Source organism: Papio anubis, chromosome 17, assembly GCF_008728515.1.
Source record: "Papio anubis isolate 15944 chromosome 17, Panubis1.0, whole genome shotgun sequence".
Lineage (NCBI taxonomy): Eukaryota > Metazoa > Chordata > Mammalia > Primates > Cercopithecidae > Papio > Papio anubis.
Genome location: NC_044992.1, coordinates 37,708,867 through 37,733,883, shown reverse-complemented (window position 1 = coordinate 37,733,883; position 25,017 = coordinate 37,708,867). Strand labels below are relative to the sequence as shown.

The 25,017-nt window shown below is 40.5% G+C and overlaps 1 protein-coding gene and 1 long non-coding RNA gene across 8 annotated transcripts in view; one reads left to right on the top strand and one right to left on the bottom strand.

Moving 5' to 3' along the window:
• Nucleotides 1–25,017, top strand: part of TOM1L1 (target of myb1 like 1 membrane trafficking protein) — a 134,160-nt gene that overhangs the window by 81,484 nt on the left and 27,659 nt on the right. For 5 of the 7 annotated variants that reach the window (XR_004179426.1, XM_009190291.3, XM_009190295.2 and 2 more), the window contains 5 exons: nucleotides 1,113–1,191; nucleotides 8,445–8,594; nucleotides 9,845–9,970; nucleotides 10,716–10,820; nucleotides 11,823–11,939. Coding sequence is in view for 6 of the 7 variants with exons in the window: in XM_009190291.3 (XP_009188555.1) it covers nucleotides 1,113–1,191; nucleotides 8,445–8,594; nucleotides 9,845–9,970; nucleotides 10,716–10,820; nucleotides 11,823–11,939 (577 nt within the window). In the remaining variant the exon portion in view is untranslated. Of the gene's footprint in view, nucleotides 1–1,112; nucleotides 1,192–2,396; nucleotides 2,405–8,444; nucleotides 8,595–9,844; nucleotides 9,971–10,715; nucleotides 10,821–11,822; nucleotides 11,940–25,017 lie in introns of all 7 variants that reach the window. The other 2 variants (XM_009190297.4, XM_009190296.3) reach the window with 1 other exon arrangement.
• LOC116271051 lies at nucleotides 13,969–24,681 on the bottom strand. The gene is made up of 2 exons (XR_004179428.1): nucleotides 23,834–24,681; nucleotides 13,969–17,301 (listed from the first exon to the last, which is right to left on the bottom strand). It is a non-coding gene; the product is annotated as an uncharacterized LOC116271051 (long non-coding RNA).

The window sequence follows — 25,017 nt, the reverse complement described above, 5'->3', positions numbered from 1 at the left end:
ACTGCAAGCTCCGCCTCCCGGGTTCACGCCATTCTCCTGCCTCAGCCTCCCGAGTAGCTGGGACTACAGGTGCCCGCCACCATGCCCGGCTAATTTTTTGTATTTTTAGTAGAGACGGGGTTTCACAGTGGCACCCAGGGTTCTCTCGATCTCCTCACCTCGTGATCCTCCTGCCTCGGCCTCCCAAAGTGCTGGGATTACAGGCATGAGCCACCGCACCCGGCCGCTCTTACAATTTTAAATTGTGTACAGTACTTTAAAAGTCAGAGTCCAGGCTGGAGTGCAGTGGCACTATCTCGGCCTACTGCAAGCTCCGCCTCCCGGGTTCACGCCATTCTCCTGCCTCAGCCTCCCGAGTGGCTGGGACTACAGGTGCCCGCCTCCTCGCCCGGCTAGTTTTTCGTATTTTTTAGTAGAGACGGGGTTTCACTGTGTTAGCCAGGATGGTCTCGATCTCCTGACCTCATGATCCGCCCGTCTCGGCCTCCCAGAGTGCTGGGATTACAAGCTGGTTAGTACTTTTAAGTGTGTATGGTTTTTTTCCTATAATTCTATTTACCATGTTTAGTTCCTCTGGGAACATTTTCATTGATAATACCAATTCATTGATAATACAAAAAGAGAATCTTAAATTTGGACCCTTATAAATAGTTATTTGTAACGTAAAATTGTGGTGTATTGGCAGCTGACCTAGTTTGTTGTAATTCCTCTTACATCCCCTTGTCTGTAGGGTGCTCAGGAAATACTAATAGTTTTAATTAAAATGGTAACATTCGTTGTTTCAGAAGTTGCATTTCCTATAAGTTGGTTCTGTGCATTGATAGAGGGATATAGGAATGAGCGCATTTCATGGGTGGTGCTTTCTAGGTAATAGACTTGTACAAAAATATTTTATTTGATTCTCATAAGGGGGTAGGTGGTATCTTCTGCCTGTATGTGTGAAGAAGTTTAGGTTCAAGAAGTTAAGTCATTCGTGTAGGGTCCCACAGTAGGACCAAGGCCTTGGTTTTCTCCTTAGCCATTCCTCTCTCCAAATGCATGTTGCTTTTCAGAGAGACTGCTTGTTTTCAGCAATGCCTAAATTGGTGATTTCAGTGTATTTATTACCATAGGCCAAAAGATGCAGTGAAAGCTTTGAAGAAAAGGATTTCCAAAAACTACAATCATAAAGAAATCCAACTTACCTTGTCAGTAAGTACTTTAATTTTATAAGTAAGACTCAATTTCTCAAGCTATAGTTACGTTTTTAATCCTGGGTAAAAAATAAGAAGCAAGTATTCTGAGAAAACTAATAGGTTAGCTAATAGATTACCTAAGAGTTGTGTACAGTATGAGTTAAAACTCTTCATTTATGAGAATTGCAGAATAAAGAAAGTTTAGTTCTTTGTAATAGCATTTAATTTCACGGGAAGAGCTTGTTCCTGAAAAATCAATTGTTCTTGGTCAGGAGATGGGAATTAGTGGTTAACATGTATTATACATGGTGAACTGATGAAGAACTTTGTGTATTGGCTGGGTGTGATGGCTCATGCCTATAATCCCAGCATCGAGGTGGGATGATTGCTTGAGCCCGGGAGTTTGAGAATAGCCTGGGCAAGATGGTGAGACCCTGTCTCTACAAAATATTTAAAAAGTAGCCAGACATAGTAGCCTGCATCTGTAGCCCCAGCCACTTAGGGGGCTGAGGCAGGACAATCACTTGAACCCAGGAATTCAAGATGGCAGTGAGCTATGATCATGCCCCTGTACCTCAGCCTGAGTGACAAAGAGAGACCTCAACTCTTAAAAAAAAAAAAAAAAAAGTTTGTGTCTGGGCATGGTGGCTCACGCCTATAATCCTAGCACTTTGGGAGGCCGAGGCAGGTGGATCCCCTGAGGTCAGAAGTTTGAGACCAGCCTGACCAATATGGTGAAACCCCGTCTCTACTAAAAATACAAAAAGTAGCCGGGCGTGGTGGCGTGTGCCTGTAGTCCCAGCTACTCGGGAGGCTGAGACAGGAGAATTGCTTGAACCCAGGAGGTGGAGGTTGCAGTGAGTCAAGATCGCACCACTGCCCTCCAGCATGAGCAACAGAGCAAGACTCCTTCTTAAAAAAAAGAATAATAATAATAAAGTTTGTGCATGTATTAATTAACCATAATTTAAGATGAGAATTGAAATTTTGAAAAATACCTCCCTGTTAGCTTTCTACCTCACTTGAACAGCTTTGTGGAATCCTGAGATGCTCTCAGCTCATTAAATTCCAACCAAGTTCTGCTGCCTGGCATGATTTGGAGAATGTTCTATGTTGGTTTAAGCAATTCTCCTGTGTGTTGTATTGTCTGTTATTTAAGTGTGGACTCTTATTTGACGTGTTCCCATTTTCCCACCATCCTTGGCCATATGACCTCTTCAGTCACGTTGGTGAGTTGTCCTTTTTACTTTAGTATGTGTTGCAAGCCCTGCCTGCTGCCTGAGAGTGAGCTGTGTAGCTTTCTGATTTATTCTGCACGCCTTTGTTTATCTCAGCCCAGCCCAAGACTGTGCATGGTCACGGCACTAATCAGCCAGCATCACACTGCCTTAGGAGCATTAGTCTTTATCAAGAGGACTTTGGGGCATATGTGAGCATAGCTCCTGGTTTCTAGTTACATGTAGAAGAAAATGGACATCTTGCATAGGCTCACTGAATGAGCAGAAATGCAATGAACGGTCTTCATGATTTGATCATTAAAGAAACCCTTCACGTTGGGATCTGAATATAGTTTTAGAGGCATTTTCCCCCTTCACCTTTTTTTTTTTTTTTTTTTTTTTTTTGAACCTCTCACCTATCCTTAACTCTTGAAGGTCACAGAATGGAGGAGATTGTGGAGAGAAGAGTGAGGCACTTCTGTAGAAATCCCAGAACGATGGGTCACTGATAGAAATGCCTGGCACCTGTCAATGTTCTTGACCACCCTGTGAAGTAGTTCTGTTATTAACTCCATTTCACAGATGAAGAAATTGAGACTAGGAGAAACTGATTTATTTCCAAGATGAAAATGGCTATTACATAGCATAGGCAAGATTTGATCCCAGTCCTCAGATTCTAAATTCCATGCCCTTGCCTCATACTTCTTTGTTTCTCAGAACGAATCAAGCCTCTTAAAAGAGCAGGCTACTGTGTTTCCTTTGTGTCTTTAGTTTCTTCCTGTGTAGTACAGGGCCAGGTATATCAGATGTCGACTGGATTAATGATTAAGCACCACACCCTCATACACACACCTAATCCCATCTCTCCTAGTATCCGGGAAGACTCAAGGGCTAATGGAAGGTACTGTAGAACGGGAGTAGAAAGATGGGTAGATGTACCCTTTTGCTTGGATTTTCTTTAAATAGGCCTTTGACTCTTTGTGTCTTCATGCGGATTTCCCCAAGCTGTGTATTTAATGGTCCAGTCACCTCACCTCAGAGTACTCACTGCTTTGCAGAGGTGTGCTTAGGGCCTCAAAACTGACTTTAATATTCACGTAAGCCATTCTCGTGGTATATCTGGGTTATCTCAAGGGTGCCAAAGGTTAGGAGAATTGAGTAAGGAAGAGAAGGGCAGAAGACTAATTTATGCCCCCTTCTCTATTTCAGCATGGGGTATTATTATTTTGCTTTTTACAGGTGTTCACCATTCATAACAGTTTGCCGCTTCCTCCATTGTGCCCAAGCCTACTTGATGTGTCAGTGGTTGCTTCTTAATCCCGCCTCCATATCTTCTTCCATCATGGTCCCTCGCTATGACGATGGACCAGGGACCCTCCTTGAGGAAGCTGGGTTATTCCAGAGTGTCGTGCCTCTGGCCCTCTGTTTCTCTTTGGGCTTCCACTCTTCCTTCTCATCAGGTAGTCTAATCTCTCAAGCCTGACTACCAGCTCGCTGCCGTTCCCATGATCTGTTCCACCTCAGATCTGTAGCTACCTTACCTTATGGGTTCTGTCCAATGTGTGCGAACAAGAGAATCTAAAGCCTGTGCCTAAAAACAGGCAAGAGTCACCAGTCAGAATACACCTTCATCCTTGGGGTCACAGTACATTCAAGTCAGGAAAAACACCTGGGTTTTCCTTGGATTTTCTTTAAATAGGCCTTTGACTCTTCATATATTCATGCTGATTTCCCCAAGTGGTGTATTTAATGGTCCAGTCACCTCACCTCAGACTACTCCCTGCCTTGCAGAGGTGTGCTTAGGGCCTCAAAACTGACTTTAATATTCACATAAGCCAAATTTAATTAGGAGGGGAATTAGTCACAGAAGGAGTCACCCATGTCTGTCAAACGCAATTATAAGTTTACTAGTAAACTCTTTAAAAAGTAATCCCTATATATGACATTTCCATTTTATTAATGTAAAGTGATGAGAGCCTGTCAAATTCAGTTATAAATATTCTTTATGTTATCTGTCATGTTGAGTTCTCCATGGACGTGTTAACCTTGATTCGGCTTTAATGGAATCTGACTGTACTATGATTTCCTACCATCAGTCGGTAGAGCAGTTTTGTGTTTCAGCAGAATTTCGTTTCCAGGCTTTATTACTCTGAGCCAGGAAGTATTCTCTTCTTGAATGAGTCAATTGTGATAAATCTCAGCAAGAGGCTACTATTAGTGTCAAATAGAAAGTGGTTGAACAGGTTCCTAAGAATCAATTAGTTAATAGGCCTTTGTGGAGCACCCCCTAAGCAGTGAGCTTCAGGGGTTTCATAAGATGTGTAAAATTATGTGGTTGAAAATAATAATGAAGGAGAAGCTTAGTGTATTCTCCTTTGGCAAATTTACCAGTGAAACAAAATATCAGGCTGGGTGCAGTGGCTCATGCCTGTAATGCCAGCAGTTTGGGAGGCCCACAAGGGTGGATCACTTGAGGTCAGGAGTTAGAGACCAGCCTGGGCAACATGGTGAAACCCTGTCTTTACTGAAAATACAGAAATTAGCCGGGCATGGTGGCATGTGCCTGTAATCCCAGCTACTTGGGAGGCTGAGGCAGGACAATTGCTTGAACCCAGGAAGCGGAGGTTGCAGTGAGCCTAGATTGTGCCACTGCACTCCATCCTGGGTGACAAAGCGAGACTCTGTGTCGAAACAAAACAAAACAAAGCAAAACAAAACCATGTGGTTGTCCCCCCAGGAGCTTGTTGCAATTGGAGGGACTGAGAAGACTGAGGCCTCTAGGCTGGGGTAGTCACCTTGGTGAAGGCACTATTCATGGCCCAGGTGTAGCTCTGATGGCCCTGAAACCTGGTTGTTGTCACTGTGCCTGGTTTGGAAATTTACAGTGAGAAAATCTCTTTTGATTCCAGCCCTCTCTTAAAATACTTAGGTCAGCTAATCGTCACATTCAGTCCTGCTAGGAAGATGATCTAAATAGTTGCCATGTATTGAGGTCCTGCTTTGTGTCACGCTCTTTGTTATGTTTCATTTGGGCCTTTCAACAAGTCTCTAGAGGGAGATATTATGTCCATTTTGCAGATAAGGACACTGAGGCTTAGGATAAGTGATTTGCCCAGCTAAGCCCAAGAGATCAGTGAAGCCTGGAGTCACCCACTTCAGTCTGTCTTTGTTCCTTGGCTCCAGAGTTTTCAATCCCACCTCAGATTATGGATTCTTATTTGTCTTATTTCCAAATATAGGTTATCTGAACACATTTGCACCAAGTTCAATTTCAGAATATGTGAAAACAACATATTTAATTTTAATTTAATTTGCCACAGTAAGTTTTATTACTTATCTGAGTGAGTTGGAGGGTGAAAGAGGTTCTGGTGATATAATAGAGGAGGTGATGTAGAAGTAATTAGTCCCGGCATTCTTGATTCTAATGGGAAAACACAAAAGGCATGACTGCTAATCTCCAGATGTTCACATTTTTAGCATTTCATGTTGACTCTTTGATTTTGTACATGCTCCTCCTGGGAGTGTTACTCATTATCATAAAATCTTGTTGCACCAAAGATAAAAATTAGTTTGTGAGGGCCAGGTGTGGTGGTTCATGCCTGTAATCCCAGCACTTCGGGAGGCTGAGGTGGGTGGATCACCTGAGGCTAGGAGTTCGAGACCAGCCTGGCCAATGTGGCAAAACCCCATCTCTGCTAAAAATACAAACATTAGCTGGGCATGGTGGTGCATGCCTGTAATCTCAGCTACTTAGAAGGCTGAGGCATGAGAATCACCTGAACCCGAGAGGCAGAGGTTGCAGTGAGTCGAGATTGCACCACTGCACTCCAGCCTAGATGAGAGAGTGAGACCCTGTGTCAAAAAGAAAAAAAATATATATATATATGCCTAGGGAGAATGAGACTTGGAGCCTAAGTATTTGCCTAAGACTGTACAACTAGTTAGGTGAAATATTTCTGTAAACTCACATTGAGCTAGAGGCACGTTTCCTTTCAGCATTTCACCCATTAAAAACTCATTATACTCATTATAATAATCCATCAAGCTAAATGGCATATTATTCAACTTTCCAACTTTGTCTTAACAACCTGCACTAGTATAGATTCATCTTAGTATGTTTTGGATTTTGTTTTTATTTTCCTTTGCCTTAAAGGTTTTCGCTGTGTTTCACACAGCTACATGTGCTCACCTTCTGTATTTTCTGATTACCTTCTTGGTCACTGTGCTTTAAAACTATAGCGTTCATACCTGCTGCCACTTTATGTATTTCCATTAAAGACAGACTAAAAATACAAAGACAAAGCATGGCATGAAGTCCATTTTTAGGGCTTCTATTCTGCAGAGATGATTATCCTGGTCATGTTAATGGTTTCTATGACCTTTCTAATTTGAGGTTGTAGCATGGAAACTAAAGATTTAATTTTGTTTTTAGATTACTTTTAGAAATCTACTTTCTGCATGCAGTTCTTCAGTATTGGCTCATTCTTTCTTAGTCAAGTTTCTGCTCATGTTGCTTTATCGCAAATGTGTTTTTCAAGGGAACTGATGCTCCTTAGTGCATATTCTTAACTGTATAACACCCCATCCTCCAGGAAACTTTTCTTTTGACTTTACCAAAGGGGTGCCTTATGTACTCCTGATTTTGTGCTTCATTTTCTGTCAGTTACTCTTTGATTGCCTTCCTTGGATTTTCGCTGGCCTGTGTAATAGGTGAACCCCAGTGTTTCAGCCCTTCCTCCTCTCTTCTCATTGTAGGCAGCCTTGATAACTCACTTTTGGTCCTTCACTCTCTTGAACTATAGCTGTGTGTGTCCAGCTCACTGCTAAACACCAACTTAAATGTCCCTTATCTTTTGAACTCAAAATATCTAAATTTCAGCCCATCATTTCTACCCCTAGACCAGCCATACCACCCCCTCTTCCAAATTTCCATCACAGGGGTCCTCATGCAGAATGAGAGTCACTTAACTTTCAGTCATCTTCCTTTTTTGACCAGCATTGTCATTCAAAGTTCTTCCTTCATAATTCTGTCGTGACTCCTTTTCTTGTACCCACGTCATCTTAGTTTAGGCCTTTTGTATATCATGCCTGAACTAGTGGGTTGCTAGTGGATCTTTCTGTCATTCCAGGTTTCTTCTCCCTCCACTTGCCTTTGCAGAGTGCTGCCTGACCACCTATCCAGAATAGTACTTTGCACACATTAACCTTTTCCTCAGTTTCAGGGTAAAGGTGTGATGGTGACAAACTAACAGAGACCCTCCGTAACTTCTTAGTGCCTTCAAGATAATATCCACGCCCTTTGCACTGCCACACAAACTTCTCTACAACCTGGACAGACTTTATCTACCCTATCTTTCCAGTGTCCCCAATTTACCTTTATCAAGATGCCTCTGCTGGAGACAGACCAGAGTACTTATCTCCCCCTTCATAACTTACCCACTTTTCCACATTTATATAGTTTTCATACAATTTCTCTGTCTGGAATATAGCTCTATACTCATTTTTACTGTTCTTAGCCGTTTTGCAAAGCCCAGCTTCCAATTAGCCTTTTCCAAAAGTCTTGTAAGACCACCTAGCCCTAAATAATCACTCTTGCCTATAAGGACCTATAGCTAGGGTGACTGTGTAATTCATCATCCAAACCAGGACATTTTTGAAAGTGAAAGGGTGTGTCATCATTAATAAACAGGACATTGGGAATATACCTGTGCTACCCTGGGTAAACTGGGACAGATATTATTCCATCTGTAGCTCATATGTTTGGCCTGCACGTCCATTCAGCATTTAGCATTTAGTACTCTGCATTGCTGGTTAATTCCCTTTTGGATGTGCTGGGGCTCCTTGATAAGTCTGTCCTCTAGACTGTTACATTATGCTCATATTTCCACATACCCCCAGAACCTAACATTTTGCCATATATTTTAGTAGATACTAAATTATGTTTGTTAATTAGTATGCTGGTGGAAATTATTATTTAGCAATTTTTCCCTTACATTTTTAGGAGGTGGTTTTGCCAGATAAATATAATGTTTAATTTATTTTTCTAATTTAGCTTATTGACATGTGCGTGCAGAACTGTGGTCCAAGTTTCCAGTCTCTGATTGTGAAGAAGGAATTTGTTAAAGAGAATTTAGTTAAGCTACTGAATCCTAGATACAACTTGCCATTAGACATTCAGAATAGAATCTTGAATTTCATTAAGGTAAGTCTGTTGTATACCTCATGGGATGGTAAATTTCTAAGATTAGGGATTTCACAGCTTACCTCCTGATTGTTTTGCTTATCTTTTATATGTCTTGGATTGAGCCAGAAAAGCATTTTTGCTATTTTTAGTTTCTGTGTAATAATAATTTTTTGGCATTGGATGGTACACTTTTTCTGAAGATTTGTAGTCATTTCCCTACTTTCCTCTCAGTTTCTATTTTATCTGTGTCAAATAGGAAAGACGATGATGATGTGTATGTTCATTTTGCAGGTTGGGAAACTGTTCCAACTAACTGACTAGTTCAAGGTTACTTGGAAAAAGAGCTACTGATGTTGTTTTGGAATCTGTTAATTTTGGATTCAGAGCAGCAAAAAACAATTGATAGTATATATCCTAGGGTTTCTTCAAGATTTTGAGGCATGGAAGTCTGATTTAAAATATTTTGGGCCGGGCGCGGTGGCTCATGCCTGTAATCCCAGCACTTTGGGAGGCCGAGGCAGGTGGATCATGAGGTCAGGAGATTGAGACTATCCTGGCTAACACGGTGAAACCCTGTCTCTACTAAAAATACAAAAAAAAAAATTAGCCAACTGTGGTGGCGGGCGCCTGTAGTCCCAGCTACTTGGGAGGCAGAGGCAGGAGAATGGCGTGGACCCGGAAGGCGGAGCTTGCAGTGAGCCGAGATCGCGCCACTGCACTGCAGCCTGGGAGACAGAGCAAGACTCCGTCTCAAAAAAAATAAAAAATAAAAATAAAATATTTTATATTTTCCTAGCCTTTGAAAATGAGCATTTTGCCCATGGCATTCAAAAGTAGCTTTCTCTCTCTGAGTGGGGTACATAATTATTGATCTCTCATTTTCTATCAGGAGCTTAAGAATTGTGTTTTCAGCCGGGCGTGGTGGCTCACGCCTGTAATCCCAGTACATTGGGAGGCCGAGGTGGGCAGATCACAAGGTCAGGAGTTCGAGACCAGCCTAGCCAACACAGTGAAACCCCGTCTCTACTAAAAAATACAAAAAATAAGGCAGACGTGGTGGTGGGCACCTGTAATTCCCAGATACTCGGGAGGCTGAGGCAGGAGAATCGCTTGAACCCGGGAGGTGGAGATTGCAGTGAGCTGAGATTGTGCCATTGCACTCCAGCCCAGGCAATAGTGTGAGACTGTCTCAAAAAAAAAAAAAAAAGAATTGTGTTTTGGTTTTGTTGCTGTTTTAACTCTGGAACGTTTTCATCTCTTGAACTCAGGCTTGGTCACAGGGTTTCCCAGGAGGTGTGGACGTAAGCGAAGTCAAAGAAGTATACCTCGACCTGCTTAAGAAAGGCGTTCAGTTTCCTCCCTCAGAAGCAGAGGCTGAAACAGCAAGACAAGAGGTAGGAGGCCTTTCTTTGACCCATGGAGAGTATAGTAGTATATCACTTGGGTCTTTTCTCATTGCAGGAGACAACCCTAAATCCACTTAAGCTTAAGCAAAAAGATGAATTTATTAGAAGGATATTGCAATATCTCATAGAATAACCGAGACTTGGGATTTTGCTACTTAAAGTGTGAAAGTTTGTTTGGCTTGCTCCACCCTAGACTAATCAGAACCTCCCTTTTTACAAGATTTCCAGGTGTTTTTTCTGCACATTTATGTTGAGAAGCACTGGCCTAGAGCCTTGAGCTTTCACCTCGCCACCCAAGGTTGGAGATGTGGCATTGACCCAAGGAGGGTCATTGATGGAGAAGGAGATGCCTTGTCAGCTATGGCTTAAAAAGACTTGACATGAATTGAGCTCTCATTTGTTATTAACAGTCCAAAGAGAAGGCATCAATAATCTCACATGGCAGTTTATCACTTAAACCCTGGGTAAAAAAAAAAAAAAAAAAAAGGCATTTTATTAAATTGTAAATGATAATTCACCTTTTGTTGAATACCTGCTCTATTATGGGCGTCTCATTTGCTTAGCATTCTTCACAAAATGCTGGACGGGTTGTGTAGTTGATGATTTACTCCGGGCAGATACCCTGTACACAGGACTTTGTTTGAGAGTGCTTGAGTTAGCTGAATGGAAAAAACTTGGCGTTGGGTGGCTATGTTAATTCACATAATAATATTACCATATTTTATACTCATAGACTGCTCAAATCTCATCAAATCCTCCAACATCTGTCCCTACTGCACCAGCTCTTTCTTCTGTAATTGCTCCAAAGAACTCGACTATTACATTGGTCCCAGAACAGGTAACAACAGCAATCACTGTATTTATTGATGTGTTTTCCTGATTTGTAAGCACCTTATATACAGTTTGTCCTTTCTGGTTAACAACATTGAGATGTAGATACATTTATTTTACAGAGGAAGAGACTGAGGCTTAGTCATACTATGTGACTTATAGTTCAGTTCCAAGAAGGATTAATCCCATTGGTTCTGTCTACTTCCAAAGCCCAACTTTGTAAGAGTTGTGCTTGCCTAGTGGCTTTCATGGCTTTGTGGAGCCTTGACTGTGGACTGGATCTAGTGTCCATGAGCTAATTCCTGTTACTTCTGGTAGGACTGTCACATATTTCAGAGAGTTTTGTAAATGGTAGTCTTATTACTTGTATTTATTATGCCAACTGAATTGTATTTACTTCTTTGTGTATATCAGTTTGTCCAAGGCACAGATAAGCAATTATTGTATGAAGCCCATTTCTGTTCCGCTGTAAAGGAACTATAATTGAAGACTTTGTATTATTATTTTTTTCTTATATAAAAATTCATGTGACTAATTCCTCTTAGAATTTAATACAGGAAAAAGATTTATTTCTTCTTTCTTCTTTAATACCATGAGAACTAGATAACCCTCATTTGTTTTTCTTTTATCCTGTCGGTTGCCAAGAAACTCAGGATAACTTTTGCCATTTTATCCAGGTTTCTGGTACCTTCTTCTGCTAGGTACCTAGTACTTCTCCCCTCTTCATATTTGGTTCTAACCTTTTTTTTTTTTCCTTTCATTTTTAAAATTCCTAAAGCATATTTTGGGGTTTATTACAAGAGATCTCAAGTCCTTTTAGAAGGTGACAAGGTATACATTGTAAAATAACTATGTGTATATTTATATGAAATTAAATTTAAGTTTGAAAATATTAAATTTTGCAGAAGTATTTTTTCTTCCAGCAAATGTCCCATGGGGGCAGGAAACAAGGAATGTGAACACATTCTCTGTGTGTCACACTGACTGGTGATTGTGTTGCTCTCTACAGATTGGAAAATTGCACAGTGAATTGGATATGGTGAAAATGAATGTGCGAGTGATGTCCGCCATATTGATGGAGAATACGCCTGGGTCTGAAAACCATGAAGACATAGAGCTTCTGCAGGTGTTGTACGATTTCAGGGACAATCAGTCAAAGTGTCTCTTAAAGTTATTCTCTAAATTCTGAGCTTTGGAGATGGAAGACACCTTAATATTGTCTAGTACGTCCTCCTACATCCTGATTTCAATTGATTTCTAAACTTAACAAAAATATCCAAGAATGACTTTGTCAGAAATGCGGTAGTGACTTAGACGTGGATTTTAGCCTCTTGCAACAAATGATTTATTATAAGTTATAACCTTGGTCATGTACAATCAATTTTCTAGTTTTAAGTATGTAAAAATTGCCTCTATTTTCATCCATTCAACAAACATTGAGTAACTGTGATATAGGAAGGGATGTAGAAATGAGGAGGAGGCTGTTCTAGTCCTTAAGAATTTATGCCTAATGAGCAAGATTGGTTTGTAAACAACAAACATAAAGAAGTATTATAGATACTGTAATATAAATTTGTTCAGTGTATGGTGGGATCATGGGTGGGCAGAAGGAGAGATGTGAGGTTTTTAGGAACGGTCTAGATGGAGGCAGTGCTTGAGCTGTAGAGGAACAAGTAGACAGGGCATTTGGACTTGCATGAGTAGTTCTACAGCCCTCCTATGCCTTCTGCTATGTCTGTGTATACATATACTTTATTTTTCCCTCTACTGGTTTGCTGTTCTAATTATTTAAAATTTTAAAACTTACTAATTTTAGAAGCAGTTAGAAAAAAAATCAGTTTCTAGTTTCTAAGTCCCTTTGTTGCTAAACTAAGAAGCTTAAGATATTTTTACTTTTCTCAGATTCCCACTCCCCACTTCTCATGTGTTATTTTTCCTTTAACTTCTTAGATTGTTAGTAAATAACTTTTCCCGTGCTCATTTCTTATTTGGGAAACAAAAAAAATTGTAAAAATTTTCCCAACAATGTTTCTTATATATCACTGCTATCGTGAATAGTTTGTTTTTTCCTTGCTGAAGTACACCCATGTTGGTAAACTTTGGTGCAAACTTTGAGTGCTTGCATATCCAAAAATGTCCTTTGATTGTTATGTTAAATGCAGATTAGTTTAGCTAGATATAAAATTCTAGGCACAAAATTCTTGTTCTTCAGGCCTTTGAAGATACTGCTTCATTGTTCTTTTACACCCACTAATGCTGATAGAAGTATTATATTATTCTGCTTCTTAATCCTTTGATTTATATTTTTTTCTAGTTGCATTTGTTATTTCTCTACTTTAATATTTCAGAAATTTTACTGTTCCCTATCAAGAGATATATGTACATGTGTGTGCAGATGTTTGTTTTCCTTACTTATCCTACTTAGTAGATGATAGCCTTTTTTGCCTTATTGACTCATGTGTATTTTTAATTCTAGGAAATTCTCAGCTCCTACTTTAAATATTGCCTTTCTACCATTCTTTCTATTCTCTTCTTATGGAACTTTTTTAAGATGATGAAACTTCCAGTTGGATTCATTTGTCTCTTAACATTTCTTTTATACTTTTCATCTCTTCATTCTAAGTTCTTGGATAATTTCTCTGTTTAATGTATTTCTCTAAAACTTGTACATTGGGTTGCTTATTCAGTCCTTCTAATAAATGTTTCAACAGTTTATTTTTGTTTAAAAATATATACTTTAAAAATAATTACTATGTACAAATATGTGTATAATGTTAAAATATTTTTAAAATATGTTGGATTTTTGTAATAGTTCTTTCGTTTCATGGTTCTACTTTTCTTTATCTTTCCAAGAATAATAATTATATTTAATACTGCTTTTTTGTTTCTTCTGTGGATTCTGCAAATTTTTTTGTTGGTCTTTTTAATTTGCATTTCTCCAGTGTTCAGCTGGATTGCTGTTAGTGAGCTCATTTTTGTGTGAGACTCTCTGCCAGCTGGTCTGCATTCTCTGCTGACCCAGCTCACCCATGCTGAAGGGAGAATGTAATTGCTACAGCTGAGCTTGATAATGTTTTCAGAATATGGTATAGCAATATGGGATGATGCTGTTTGGGACCCATTTATGGCTGGTCTTCTGGATTATGTATTCTCTATTTTTTTTTTTTTCCTGAATGCTACTAGCACCTAGAAATAATACCCTATCCCTCTGTCCTAATTCATTGTTTCCACCTGGAAACATTACTCCTTTCTCAGCTATCTGGTCTCAAATGAGGGAAGGGGCATGAGCAGGGGTTGTCTTGCCTGGTTATTTCACTGCTATATCTCAACCCATCTGTTAGAGCCCCTTGTGCTTCTTGGCTTCTGGCTTTTAGGCATGGAGCACCCTTCATATTCCTTCCATGTTCTAGGCAGTACTCATTGTGGGCAACCTTGAATATCCTGAATTGTGCTGTCCTCTAATTCAAAAGTTAGCAAACTGTGGCCTATGGGCCAAAACTGGGCCTTGCTCTCTTTTGTGCTGTCTCCAGGCTCAGAAGGGTTTTTTAAAGGGTTGTTTAAAAAATAATAAAAGCAAAAAAAAAAACCCAGAGGTCATTTCTCCTATATCCATGCAAGCCTATACCCAGAGACTACTGGGGACTCAGATATTCCTCTTGAGAAACTCATTGCCATGCCCTACCCCAACGTTAATGGATGTGAATTTGTGGTATCGCTCAGGTGTGTAGGGATGAGAAGAGGATGTAAACCACAACGTGGGAGTATAAAGTTCCAGGTGAGGTAAGAGCTGACCTGTACAGGTAATGGAGGATTATGCCATGCCAAAGGGTGGGCTTGACCAGGCTGGCAGAAGGGAGCTGTTGAAAGGGTATAAGCTGAGGGGCTACATAACCAGGTCAGATTTTAGAAAAATCCTTCTGGTGGTGTTATGATGATAAATTCTCAAGAAGCAAGATAAGACTCTAGAAAACAAGAGAGTATTTCTCATTGGTTGTATGCTGTGTTCTGTGGGTAGAAAGTGGTGTCTTTGGTCAAATACGTTTGCAAAACCAATTGTCTACTGTATTTTCCTTTTGGAGGTGCATAAAGTTCACTGATATAGCTAAGAGTCTTTGTTTAACCCAACATTTGTTAACTTATTTAACTAAAGAATCCCAATTTGCCAAATACCTGCTGATATTCTGCAGAACATCAGAGTAGTACACGTTGAGAAATAAATCAATATTTTGGATCAGTGGCTTTAAGTATATTATTTTTGGAATATCTTAGGAGAATTAAAACATTTTGCTAAGGATCCTTGGGGTTCTTGACCTTAGGGAAGTCATTTACTACCAATGGACTTAGTTTATGTATCAAATGAAGAGCTTAGATGACAGCCAGAGTAATATTAAATACATCCTCTTTATATGGGATGTAAAAAGGAAAATTCATCATTAAATAGATTTCAAATGTAGTAGTCCATAACGGAGGCTTTTCCAGATATAAACTTTTTAACTCATGATGTTAACACATGTGTTAAACTAAAATTGAAAAATTAAATATCAAAATAAATGGTTATGTGGTGGATAATATTTTTTTAAATGGCCACAGCAATATTTCTAGTTCCACCTGGTCTTCCTGGACCTTTCAGAGCTCAAAAATGAAATGATTTGTGACTTTTTGTCTCATATTCTCATCCATCTGTGGCATACAATCTTTCAGTAAACATACACTGAAACATTTCATTTAAATACGTGAATCCAGTTTTATATTTTATTCCAATCTGAAGTGCCTTTTTTGTCTCAGAGTGTTTGGCTGCAGATGTTTGGTTGAATTTTGCAAGGATAATACCAATTTGTTGGTTGCTGTTTTAATGCCAGAGCTCAGGGCTGTGTTTTGCCTTGAATAGTAAAGAGTCTCAGATTATAAATCAACATGAGAATACTACTCATGGCCAATTCAGATTGAATAGGTTCTGGCAGGGGATCAATTTGTTTATAGAGACTGTTGAATGTGGAATGTTATTTTTCTTTGTGTGCTTTCTGTTAGTGACATATAAAGATCTGGTGTGGGGAGTGCTATTCTTAATTTCTTTTGACAAATAATTAATTTGTTTTTAACATCTAAATAACTCCACTATGGTTGATCTGAAATAATTCAATTAAATAGTCTATGGAGAAAAAGGACAAGAAGTTTATCTGATTTAAGAATTTCAGAATGAAATCAGCAACGATAGACTGTGGAGAAACAGAATTCTTTTTTTTTGGTGTTTTTGTTTTTCTATTCTTTTTTTCCCCCCTCTAACCTTATGTCATAAACGAAGAATTCTCTAGGGTGTACTTTTTCAAAGGTTTCTCACACCCATCTGAAGGAGTCAGGTCAGTACAGTTAGAACCCCCAGATAATACTGGCGCCCTGGTTGGCTGCCCCCTTATAACTGCAGGGCCTTTTGGAGGCTTCAGCATAAGCCTAGGGAGTCATCAGCAGAGGCGACACCCAGGTTGGGGGTCAGTGAGGGCCCACGGGCATACTCTGATGGAAGGAGTACAACTGTAAAGAAAGAATACAAGTATTTGAAATCAGCTACATGAACTGTAAAACAGGCATTTTTCTCCCCAAACCAACCAATAATCACAATTTTTTTTTAGCTTGCCAAAATATATTTACATCCTCTTTCTTCCCCAAATCCCATTGAAATGACAGAAGAAATATGAAAATAAAAATAAACCCCAAGGATTACAGAAAAGGCTAAACTGACCATCAGGCCTCCAGAACAGTGAGACTATTCAGTGCCTGATAAAGCAGGTGGGATCAGACCAGCTCAGAGCTCACAGCCCCATAGAAGTGAAAGAGACCCTTCCAAAGGACTTTTCCCCGAAGCAGCCCATACTAACCTCAAAATCAAAGCAAGATTGAATAGGCCTTGGGCACTCACATGGTGAGGAAAACAACTGTCCTCTGTCCTCTGCTGTCTGAGCCACTAACTCAGGGGCAGGGAACTTCCAGGGTGACTGTCGAGGCCAGAAAAAAGGACTCTCCTCCAAAGAACTGCTGGTTTCCAAAACAATCTAGGAACCTCTGCAGTTAGAAGAAAAATAATCAGCACTCATTAGGATTTTTTAAACTTTGAAGGCAGGCAGCCTCATTCCTAGAGATGAGGATGTAGTAAGGCTGTCAGATTTCTCAGGAAAAATAAGTATTTTCACTCTCTCCACCAAGAACCGACGCTGACACACAATTTGGCTTGCCATCTCGCTTTGTGGGGCTGAGGTTTTTCTGATTCGCTGACTTTCATAGGGAGTAGTCATGTGGGGCTTCCTTCTGAGTGGAGGAGGGGTTTTTGCTCCAGCTCCCCGTGTTGTTTGCACCCTGGGCTTTGTCCTTTGCATCTGCTGAGAACTCTACTGGAGATTGGCAGATAGGTGCCTTGTGAACCATCGTTCCTTTCTTGCTGCTTGAGTCTTTAGATCTTACTTGGTTTTGAGCCTTTGAGGATTTCTCATGCTCTCCTGAAAGTGTAGGCACAAATGTTAAAATATTTTTAATATCTAGCATTTTTAGGTATTTTGTTATGAGAAAGGTTTTCAGGATATTGAGTATAGTGCTGTGCAAAAAAAAAAAAAACAACAAAAATTCTATATAGCATTTTTTAAATTGGGGCAAAATCCATATCACATAAAATTAACCATTTTAAAGGGCACAAGTAACTGGCATTTATGTACATTCAGGGCCGGGCGTGGTGGCTCACACGTGTAATCCCAGCACTTTGAGAGGCCAAGGCGGGTGGATCACTTGAGGGCAGGAACTCGAGACCAGCCTGGCCCACATGTGAAACTTTGTCTCTACTGAAAATACAAAATTAACCGGGCATGGTGGTGGGCGCCTATAATCCCAGCTACTCGGGAGGCTGAGACACGAGGATGTCTTGAACCCGGAGGTTGCAGTGAGCAGAGATCACGCCACTGCAGTCCAGCCTGGGCAACAGCAGGAGGCTCCATCTCAAAAAATAAAAAGAAAATAAATATACATTCATTGTAACTACAGTTAACCCTTGAACAACACATAGCAGTTATGAGCACTGACCCCACAATGTAGTTGAAAATTCATGTATAACTTTTGATTTCCCCAAAACTTAACTACTAATATCCTGTTGATCAGAAACCCTATCAATAACATAAACAGTCAATTAACACATATTATGTATGTTATATACATATGTGAGTATTCTTAAAGTAAGCTAGAGGAAAGAAAATGTTATTAAGAAAATTGTAGGCTGGGTGCTGTGGTTTATGCCTGTAATCCCAACACTTTGGGAGGCTGAGGCGGGAGGATCACAAGGTCAGGAGATTGAGACCATCCTGGCTAATACGGTGAAACCCCATCTCTACTAAAAAATACAAAAAATTAGCCGGACATGGTGGTGGGCACCTGTAGTCCTAACTACTCGGGAAGCTGAGGCCTTAGAATGGCGTGAACCCAGGAGGCGGAGCTTGCAGTGAGCTGAGATCGTGCCACTGCACTCCAGCCTGGGCGGCAGAGTGCCACTCTGTCTCAAAAATAAAAAAAAAAAAAGGCACATGTATACATATGTAACAAACCTGCACGTTGTGCACATGTACCCTAGAACTTAAAGTATAATAAAAAAAATTAAAAAATTAAAAAACTAAAAATAAATAAAATTTTTTTAAAAAAAGAAAGAAAATTGTAAGGAAGGCTGGGCACAGTGGCTTATACCTGTAATCCTAGCACTTTGGGAAGCTGAGGAAGGAGGATTGCTTGCATCCAGGAGTTTGAGACCAGCCTGGGCAACATAGTGAGACTCTGTCGCTCCAAAAAAAATAAATTAGCTAGGTATGGTGGTGCATGCCTGCAGTCCCAGCTACTGGGGAGGCTGAGGTGGGAGGATCGCTTGAGCCCAGGAGGTTGAGGCTACAGTAAACCGTGATTGCACCATTGCTGGGCAGCAGAGTGAGACCCTGTCTCAATTTAAAAATTAAAATTAAAAAAAATTTAAGAAAATTATAAGGAAGAGAACATATATTTACTATTCATTAAGTGGACATGGGTCGTAAAGGTCTTGGTCTTTATCTTTTTGCTGAGTGGGCTGAGAAGGAAGAAGAAGAGAAATTGGTCTTGTTGTCTTGGGTGGCAGAGGCAGAAAACAATCCACCTCTCAGTGGAGCCATGCAGTTCAAACCCGTGTTGTTCAAGGTTCAACTGTATTTCCTCTATTTAATTCCAATACCTTTTCATTACCCCAAAAGGAAACCCCATGCTCATTAAGCAGCCCCTCCCCTTTCTGCCTTTCATCAGTTCCAGATAACCACCAATCTGGTTCTGTGTCTGTGGATTTACCTGTTCTGGACATTTCCTATTTCATATATGTGGAATCACATAATATATGACTTTTTGTGTCTAGGCATCTTTCACTTAATGTTTTCGAGGTTCATCCATGTTGTAGTGTGTATCAGAATTTTATTACTTTAATGGCCTAATATTTCATTGTATATACCACATTTTGTACATCAGTTCATTGGTAGACATTTAGGTTGTTTCCATTGTTTCCACCTTTGGCTATTGTGACTGATGCTGCTATGAACATTCACATACAGGCTTTTCTTTGAATACCTGTGTTCACTTCTTTTGAGTATCAATCTAAGAGTAGAATTGCTGGGACATATAGTAACTTTAACTTTTTGCGGAATTGTCAAACTCTTTTGCACAATGGCTGCACCATTGTATATTCTACTAGCAGTATGCGGTACTACTAGGATTCCAGATTCTCCACAATGAATACTTGTTATTTTCCATTGTGTGTTTTTTTAATGGCCCTCTGGTAGGTGTGAAGTGGTATCTCATTACGGTTTTGATTTTGATTTGTATTTGCATTTCCCTAATGACTAATGAAGTTGGGTGTCTGTATTATAGCTTTTTATTTTTTTCATCAATTATTTTATTTATTTATTTTTTTGAGACGGAGTCTTGCTCTGTCGCCCAGGCTGGAGTGCAGTGGCGCGATCTCGGCTCACTGCAACCTCTGCCTCCCGGGTTCAAGCCGTTCTCCTGTCTCAGCCTCCTGAGTAGCTGAGACTATAGGCATCTGCCACCATGCCCAGCTAATTTTTGTATTTTTAGTAGAGACAGGGTTTCACCATGTTGACCAGGCTGGTCTCAAACTTCTGACCTCAGGTGATCTACCTGCCTTGGCCTCCCAAAGTTGTATTATGGCTTTCTAAAAGGTAATTAGCCAGGCATGGTGGCAGGTGCCTGTAATCCCAGCTACTCAGGAGGCTGAGGCCGCGAGCTGCCCAGGAGCTTGAACCTGGGAGGTGGAGGTTGCAGGGAGCTAAGATCGCGCCACGGTACTCCAGCCTGGCGATAGATCAAGACTACTTCTCAAAAAATTAAAATAAATAAAATGAAATGTAAACCAGATTGTGTTGTTTCTTGCTGGAAACCCTCCATTGGCTTCCCATTATACTTGGAGTAAAACCAAACCTCTCTACTCTGGCCACAGAGCCCTTCTCGGTCATCTTTAGCCTACTTCTTTTTCCATGGCACATGCTTGCTAACCAACCTACTTCCTATTCCTTGAGCGCACTGAGTTCATTCTTGCTGGGGAACTGTTTCATCCTTGACTCTCACGCTTCCCCGTCTTCAAATGGCCAGCCAGGCTGGCATGCAGTGGCACGATCTCTGCTCACTGCAACCTCCGCCTCCTGTGTTCAAGTGATTCTCCTCCCTCAGCCTCCCGAGTAGCTGGGACTACAGGCACCTGCCACCATGCCCAGCATTTTTTTGTATTTTTGGTAGAAATGAGATTTCACTATGTTGGCCAGGCTGATCTCGAACTTTTTCTTATCATTCTGATCTTAGCGTGTTACTCTCCTGAGAGGTCTTCTTTGACTCCCCAGTCTAAAATTAGCCACTGTCCTATCACATCACCATTTATTCATCTGGCAGTCACAGCGTCTGATGCTTTTCTTCCATGGTTGTCAGCTGTCTTTGCCTGCTAGAATGGAAATGCCAAAAGGCTTGTCTTGTTCATTACCAGGTTCTGGCTCCCAGATTAGTGCCTAACATGATGTAATCATTCAGTTAAAAACAGGCTTAATTAATCAATAGCTTTCTTCCCCTGGATTTTATGTGACTTAAAATTCGAATTTGTATTCTTGGTAAGAGATGGGGACTTTACCTTCATTTATTTTTTCAATTTGATGGCTGGTTGTCCAAATAACATTTACTAACAATTCATGCCTTCTCCAATGGTTTTAAATGCCCCTTTATCATATACTGTATATTCTAATTCAAGGTTGTCTTCTAGAGACTATTCTCATCCCTTGACCTATTTGTGCCTAACTTGGCATCATACTATTTTGATTACTCTAAAGATGTGTTTTCATGCTTTGTAGGGTATATTAGCAAAGAGATGACATACTTCATTTGGGTAATTTGAAGAAAGCTTAATCAAAATACTGTTTATTTAGTAAGATGTTTTAAAGTTCAGGGAAACCACAAGGGCTTGATCGCTACCCTGGATTATTAACTAATATCACTGTGTTATTAACTAATAATTACATAGGTAAGAAGAGGGCACTTTTGCCAGAACCTAGAGGAAAGAATAATGTGGAGAGGGCAGCCTTGAGAACAGTGGTGCCTTTGGTAGAAGGGGGTGGAAAGAATAAATATCCAGACCTCATGCTCCTTCCTTCCTCCTGTTTCCTGCCAGCCAGCATGCCCGTTGGCTGAACACAGAAGCAGGAAGACAGGGGACCTGGTGATGTGATCTCTACAAGCCAGGCCCCAGGGCACAGAGTTAAGGCAGAAAGTGTGGACAGTGGATCTGGAGAGCCAAGAAAAGTTCTCCAGCAGAAAGGAAAAGCCTCCACTCAAAAATTTCTTGACTGCTCTTGCACGTATACTTCACCAGTGACCACAGTCTTATAATATCGGTTTATTATAAAACCAGCCTGAGGTTGGGCGCAGCAGAGCACGCCTGTTATCCCAGCACTTTGGGAGGCCAAGGCGGATGGATCACCTGAGGTGAGGAGTTCGAGACCAGCCTGGCCAACATGGCAAAACCCCATCTCTACTAAAAATAACAAAAATCAGCTGGGCGTGGTGGCATGCGTCTGTAGTCCCAGTCACTCAGGAGGTTGAGGCAAAGGTTGCAGTGAGCTGAGATGGCGCCACTGCACTCCAGCCTGGGTGACAGATCGAGACTCACTCTCAAAAAAATAAATAAACCAACCTGTATACTTGGAATTTCTTCCTGTTTTGTCTGTTTATACTTACCTTCTAGTAGCTGTTCTGTTTCTTTGGAACCTATTCCTTGTCTTGTTTTATTTCATGTGAAATCCAATATATTTACTTGGAATCCCCTTTCTGTTCCACCAACCCACGCTGAACAATTAGATCCTGAAGCCCTACTAACTAAGAGGGTCTTGCTCTTTGTTAGATTCTTAGGCCATGAAACCATTTTGTGCAGTAGACACATTTTCCCACCACTGTGTTGCTTGTAAACTTTAAACTTTTCATTAGGGGTGAGGACTGGATTTTCTTTAGTTTTCCGAAGTGGAACGTGATAATTCTGAGGCTCTGTGCGGTCTAACAACTGTTGTGACGAGTTAAAGGCAGCCACCTTGGCCGTAGGAATGAAGAGTTGCAACATGTGTTTTGTGTATTTGCTTTCTTGGTGTTATGCACTCAGCTTTGGGTCACCTTCTTCTTATCTTGAATAGCTGACTTTTCCTGGTACCTCCCACTTTAATCTTATCTCTCTTTTTTTTTTTCTTTGCCTAGCCTCAGTAAGACAAGAAGAGAATGCTCTAGTATTTAGAATAAAGGGAGCTCAGATTTTGAAATGACAACTAGAGAAAGCCTTACTCTAACTTACTGGAGAAATTTAAAATCAAGGGAATCTGAAATTGGATCCTATGAGGATTGTAACCAGTTGAAAAAAAAAAAAAATCCTGAGAATAGGAAAAAGAAAGCCATCCTCCCAGACCATTCTTGTCTTTACCATTCAGAAATGTGTAAGATGTTAAGAGTAGAAGGGACTGTCAGCCTCTTTGAGTCCATCTCCCTTCCTTTGCAGATGAGGCTGCATATGCAGAAAGAATAATTGCCCACACCATGACAAGTGGTGGAGCTGGAAGGAGAACTTCATTCTCATGAGCTTATGTTCTATCCATTAGACCAACTAGCTTCTCATTTTGAACCCAGGACTAACTTTCTATTATACCTGGCTAACCTATTGTGTTTTCATGTGGGTATAGGAAGCAATTTGAAGGCAGCAACCAAGTCCTGTACTTTTTGCAGACACTGTTTTGTTGGAAAGAAGAGTTGGAAGGGCTTTAACATGTTAATGCTTTTCTTAAGGATTATGCTGACAATTTGTCATTTGACTGAAGCCTGTATAAGGAAAAAGAGACTATATAAGCAAGTTAAGCTGAAGAATGTCCAGTTTTAGAGTAAGCGGGGAGAGTATTTACTTTGAGCAGATAGAGACATTGGGGTTTCTTGCACTCTGAGTGGGGAATACTGGGATGAAGAAAATACGTTATGGGCTAATAATAGGGATATTGCCATACAGATAGTATTTCCAGAGACATTTTAAAGCAAACACATTTCTTCCTGTTTTGGCTCTTTCGAGATTGATATGCAAGCATTTCTGTGTTTCTTTTTATTGAGTTGCCCTCTGTTGGTCAATGTGGGATGACTATAGTTGGAATTGAAAGTGCAGAGGGATCTCCTTCCTTAATTCCTGAGTGCCCTATGGAGGAGTAAGAGCCATCTGGATATCAGAAGAGGAATCTCTTAATGAGCTCCTTTTTGTTTTGCTCCAAAGACTTTTGAATTGATTGTTAAATTCACTTTAACTTAGAAGCTTGCCTTTGCTTTTATATGGTATAAACGGAGACAATTCCAGGGTCTCCCTGAGGGACATATGCACCAGCAGCTGTTGCTCTGTATTTTGACTTGCCCCCCCCCCCCCCCCCCCCCCCCCCCCCCCCCCCACATCCACAGCCCTGCAAGTACCTGCTCTGGGCAACTGTGACCTATCCTTTTGTCCATAGAGCTTGATCTCGGGTGTTTCCAGGTGGCTTGGCCCTCCTCTGAGACAGACATCAATTGCAAAGATCAGAGTGGGCTGGCTTTTGAAGAGGTTTTTCACATTCTGCTTTGCAGACCTGTTGAATGTGCTATTCCTTTCATGTTTCCATCCCATCTGTCTCTTGAAAGGGCAAAGGGAGTGTCTTCATGTGACTGAGGGCTATTGATGTTGGCTTCAAATTCATTTCAATTAATTTCTACATTTTTGTCATAGGTATCAGCCATTGAATTCCCTTGATCTTGACATTGCTCTAGCAAGGCTGCCAGTGAGCAACAAGAAGAACAATTTCTGTACACTCTGTAAAGCAAGAACAAAGGAAAAGTTCTCATTCATTCTGGGGGTTATATTAAATGCCATTCTTAATTCTTTCCTTTGTAGAAGATCGGATCCTTGATAATAGCGTATTACAGGATTGTATTCATTATCTAGTTGAGCTTCTAGTGACACCTTGTCAAGCACCCATAATACATTTATTTACTACCGACTACCTCTGTATGCCAGACACTGGGGTTTCAATGACACCACTGCCAATTCTTACAACAACCTTACAAGATAGCTGTTCTCCTTGTATTATAGATGGAAAAAACCAAAAAACAAAACAAAACAGCAACAACAAAACCTAAGGCTAAATTTTAGCCACATTTCCCCAAATTCCATAGCAGGCATATATATGGCAGATGTGTTTGGCATCTGAGTCCAAAGTTTTCTCTTTGCATTATACCAGGGGTATATAAAGGAGCCAAATCTAGCCTGCCACATATATCTGTTTTATTAGAAGATGGCCACACCCAGTTATTTATATATTTTCCAGGGTTGCTTTTACACTATAGTGGCAGAGTTGAGTAGTTACAGCAAAGACTAGATGGCCCACAAAGCAGAAAATGTTTACTGTCTGGAGCTTTAAGAACAACACTGTTGACCCCTACACTATACTGTTCCTGAAGATGGCCCTGTGGTTGGCAAATAGGATGGTTTTTCTGGTGGCACATTGCAAGTCTAAAATCGGAAAGTCTATCATCTGTCTAACTCATCTTTTTTTTTCTCTTTATGTCATGTTGTCTTTTAAATATTTGTTGTTACGATTTTTTAGAGGCTAGTGGCTTTTACC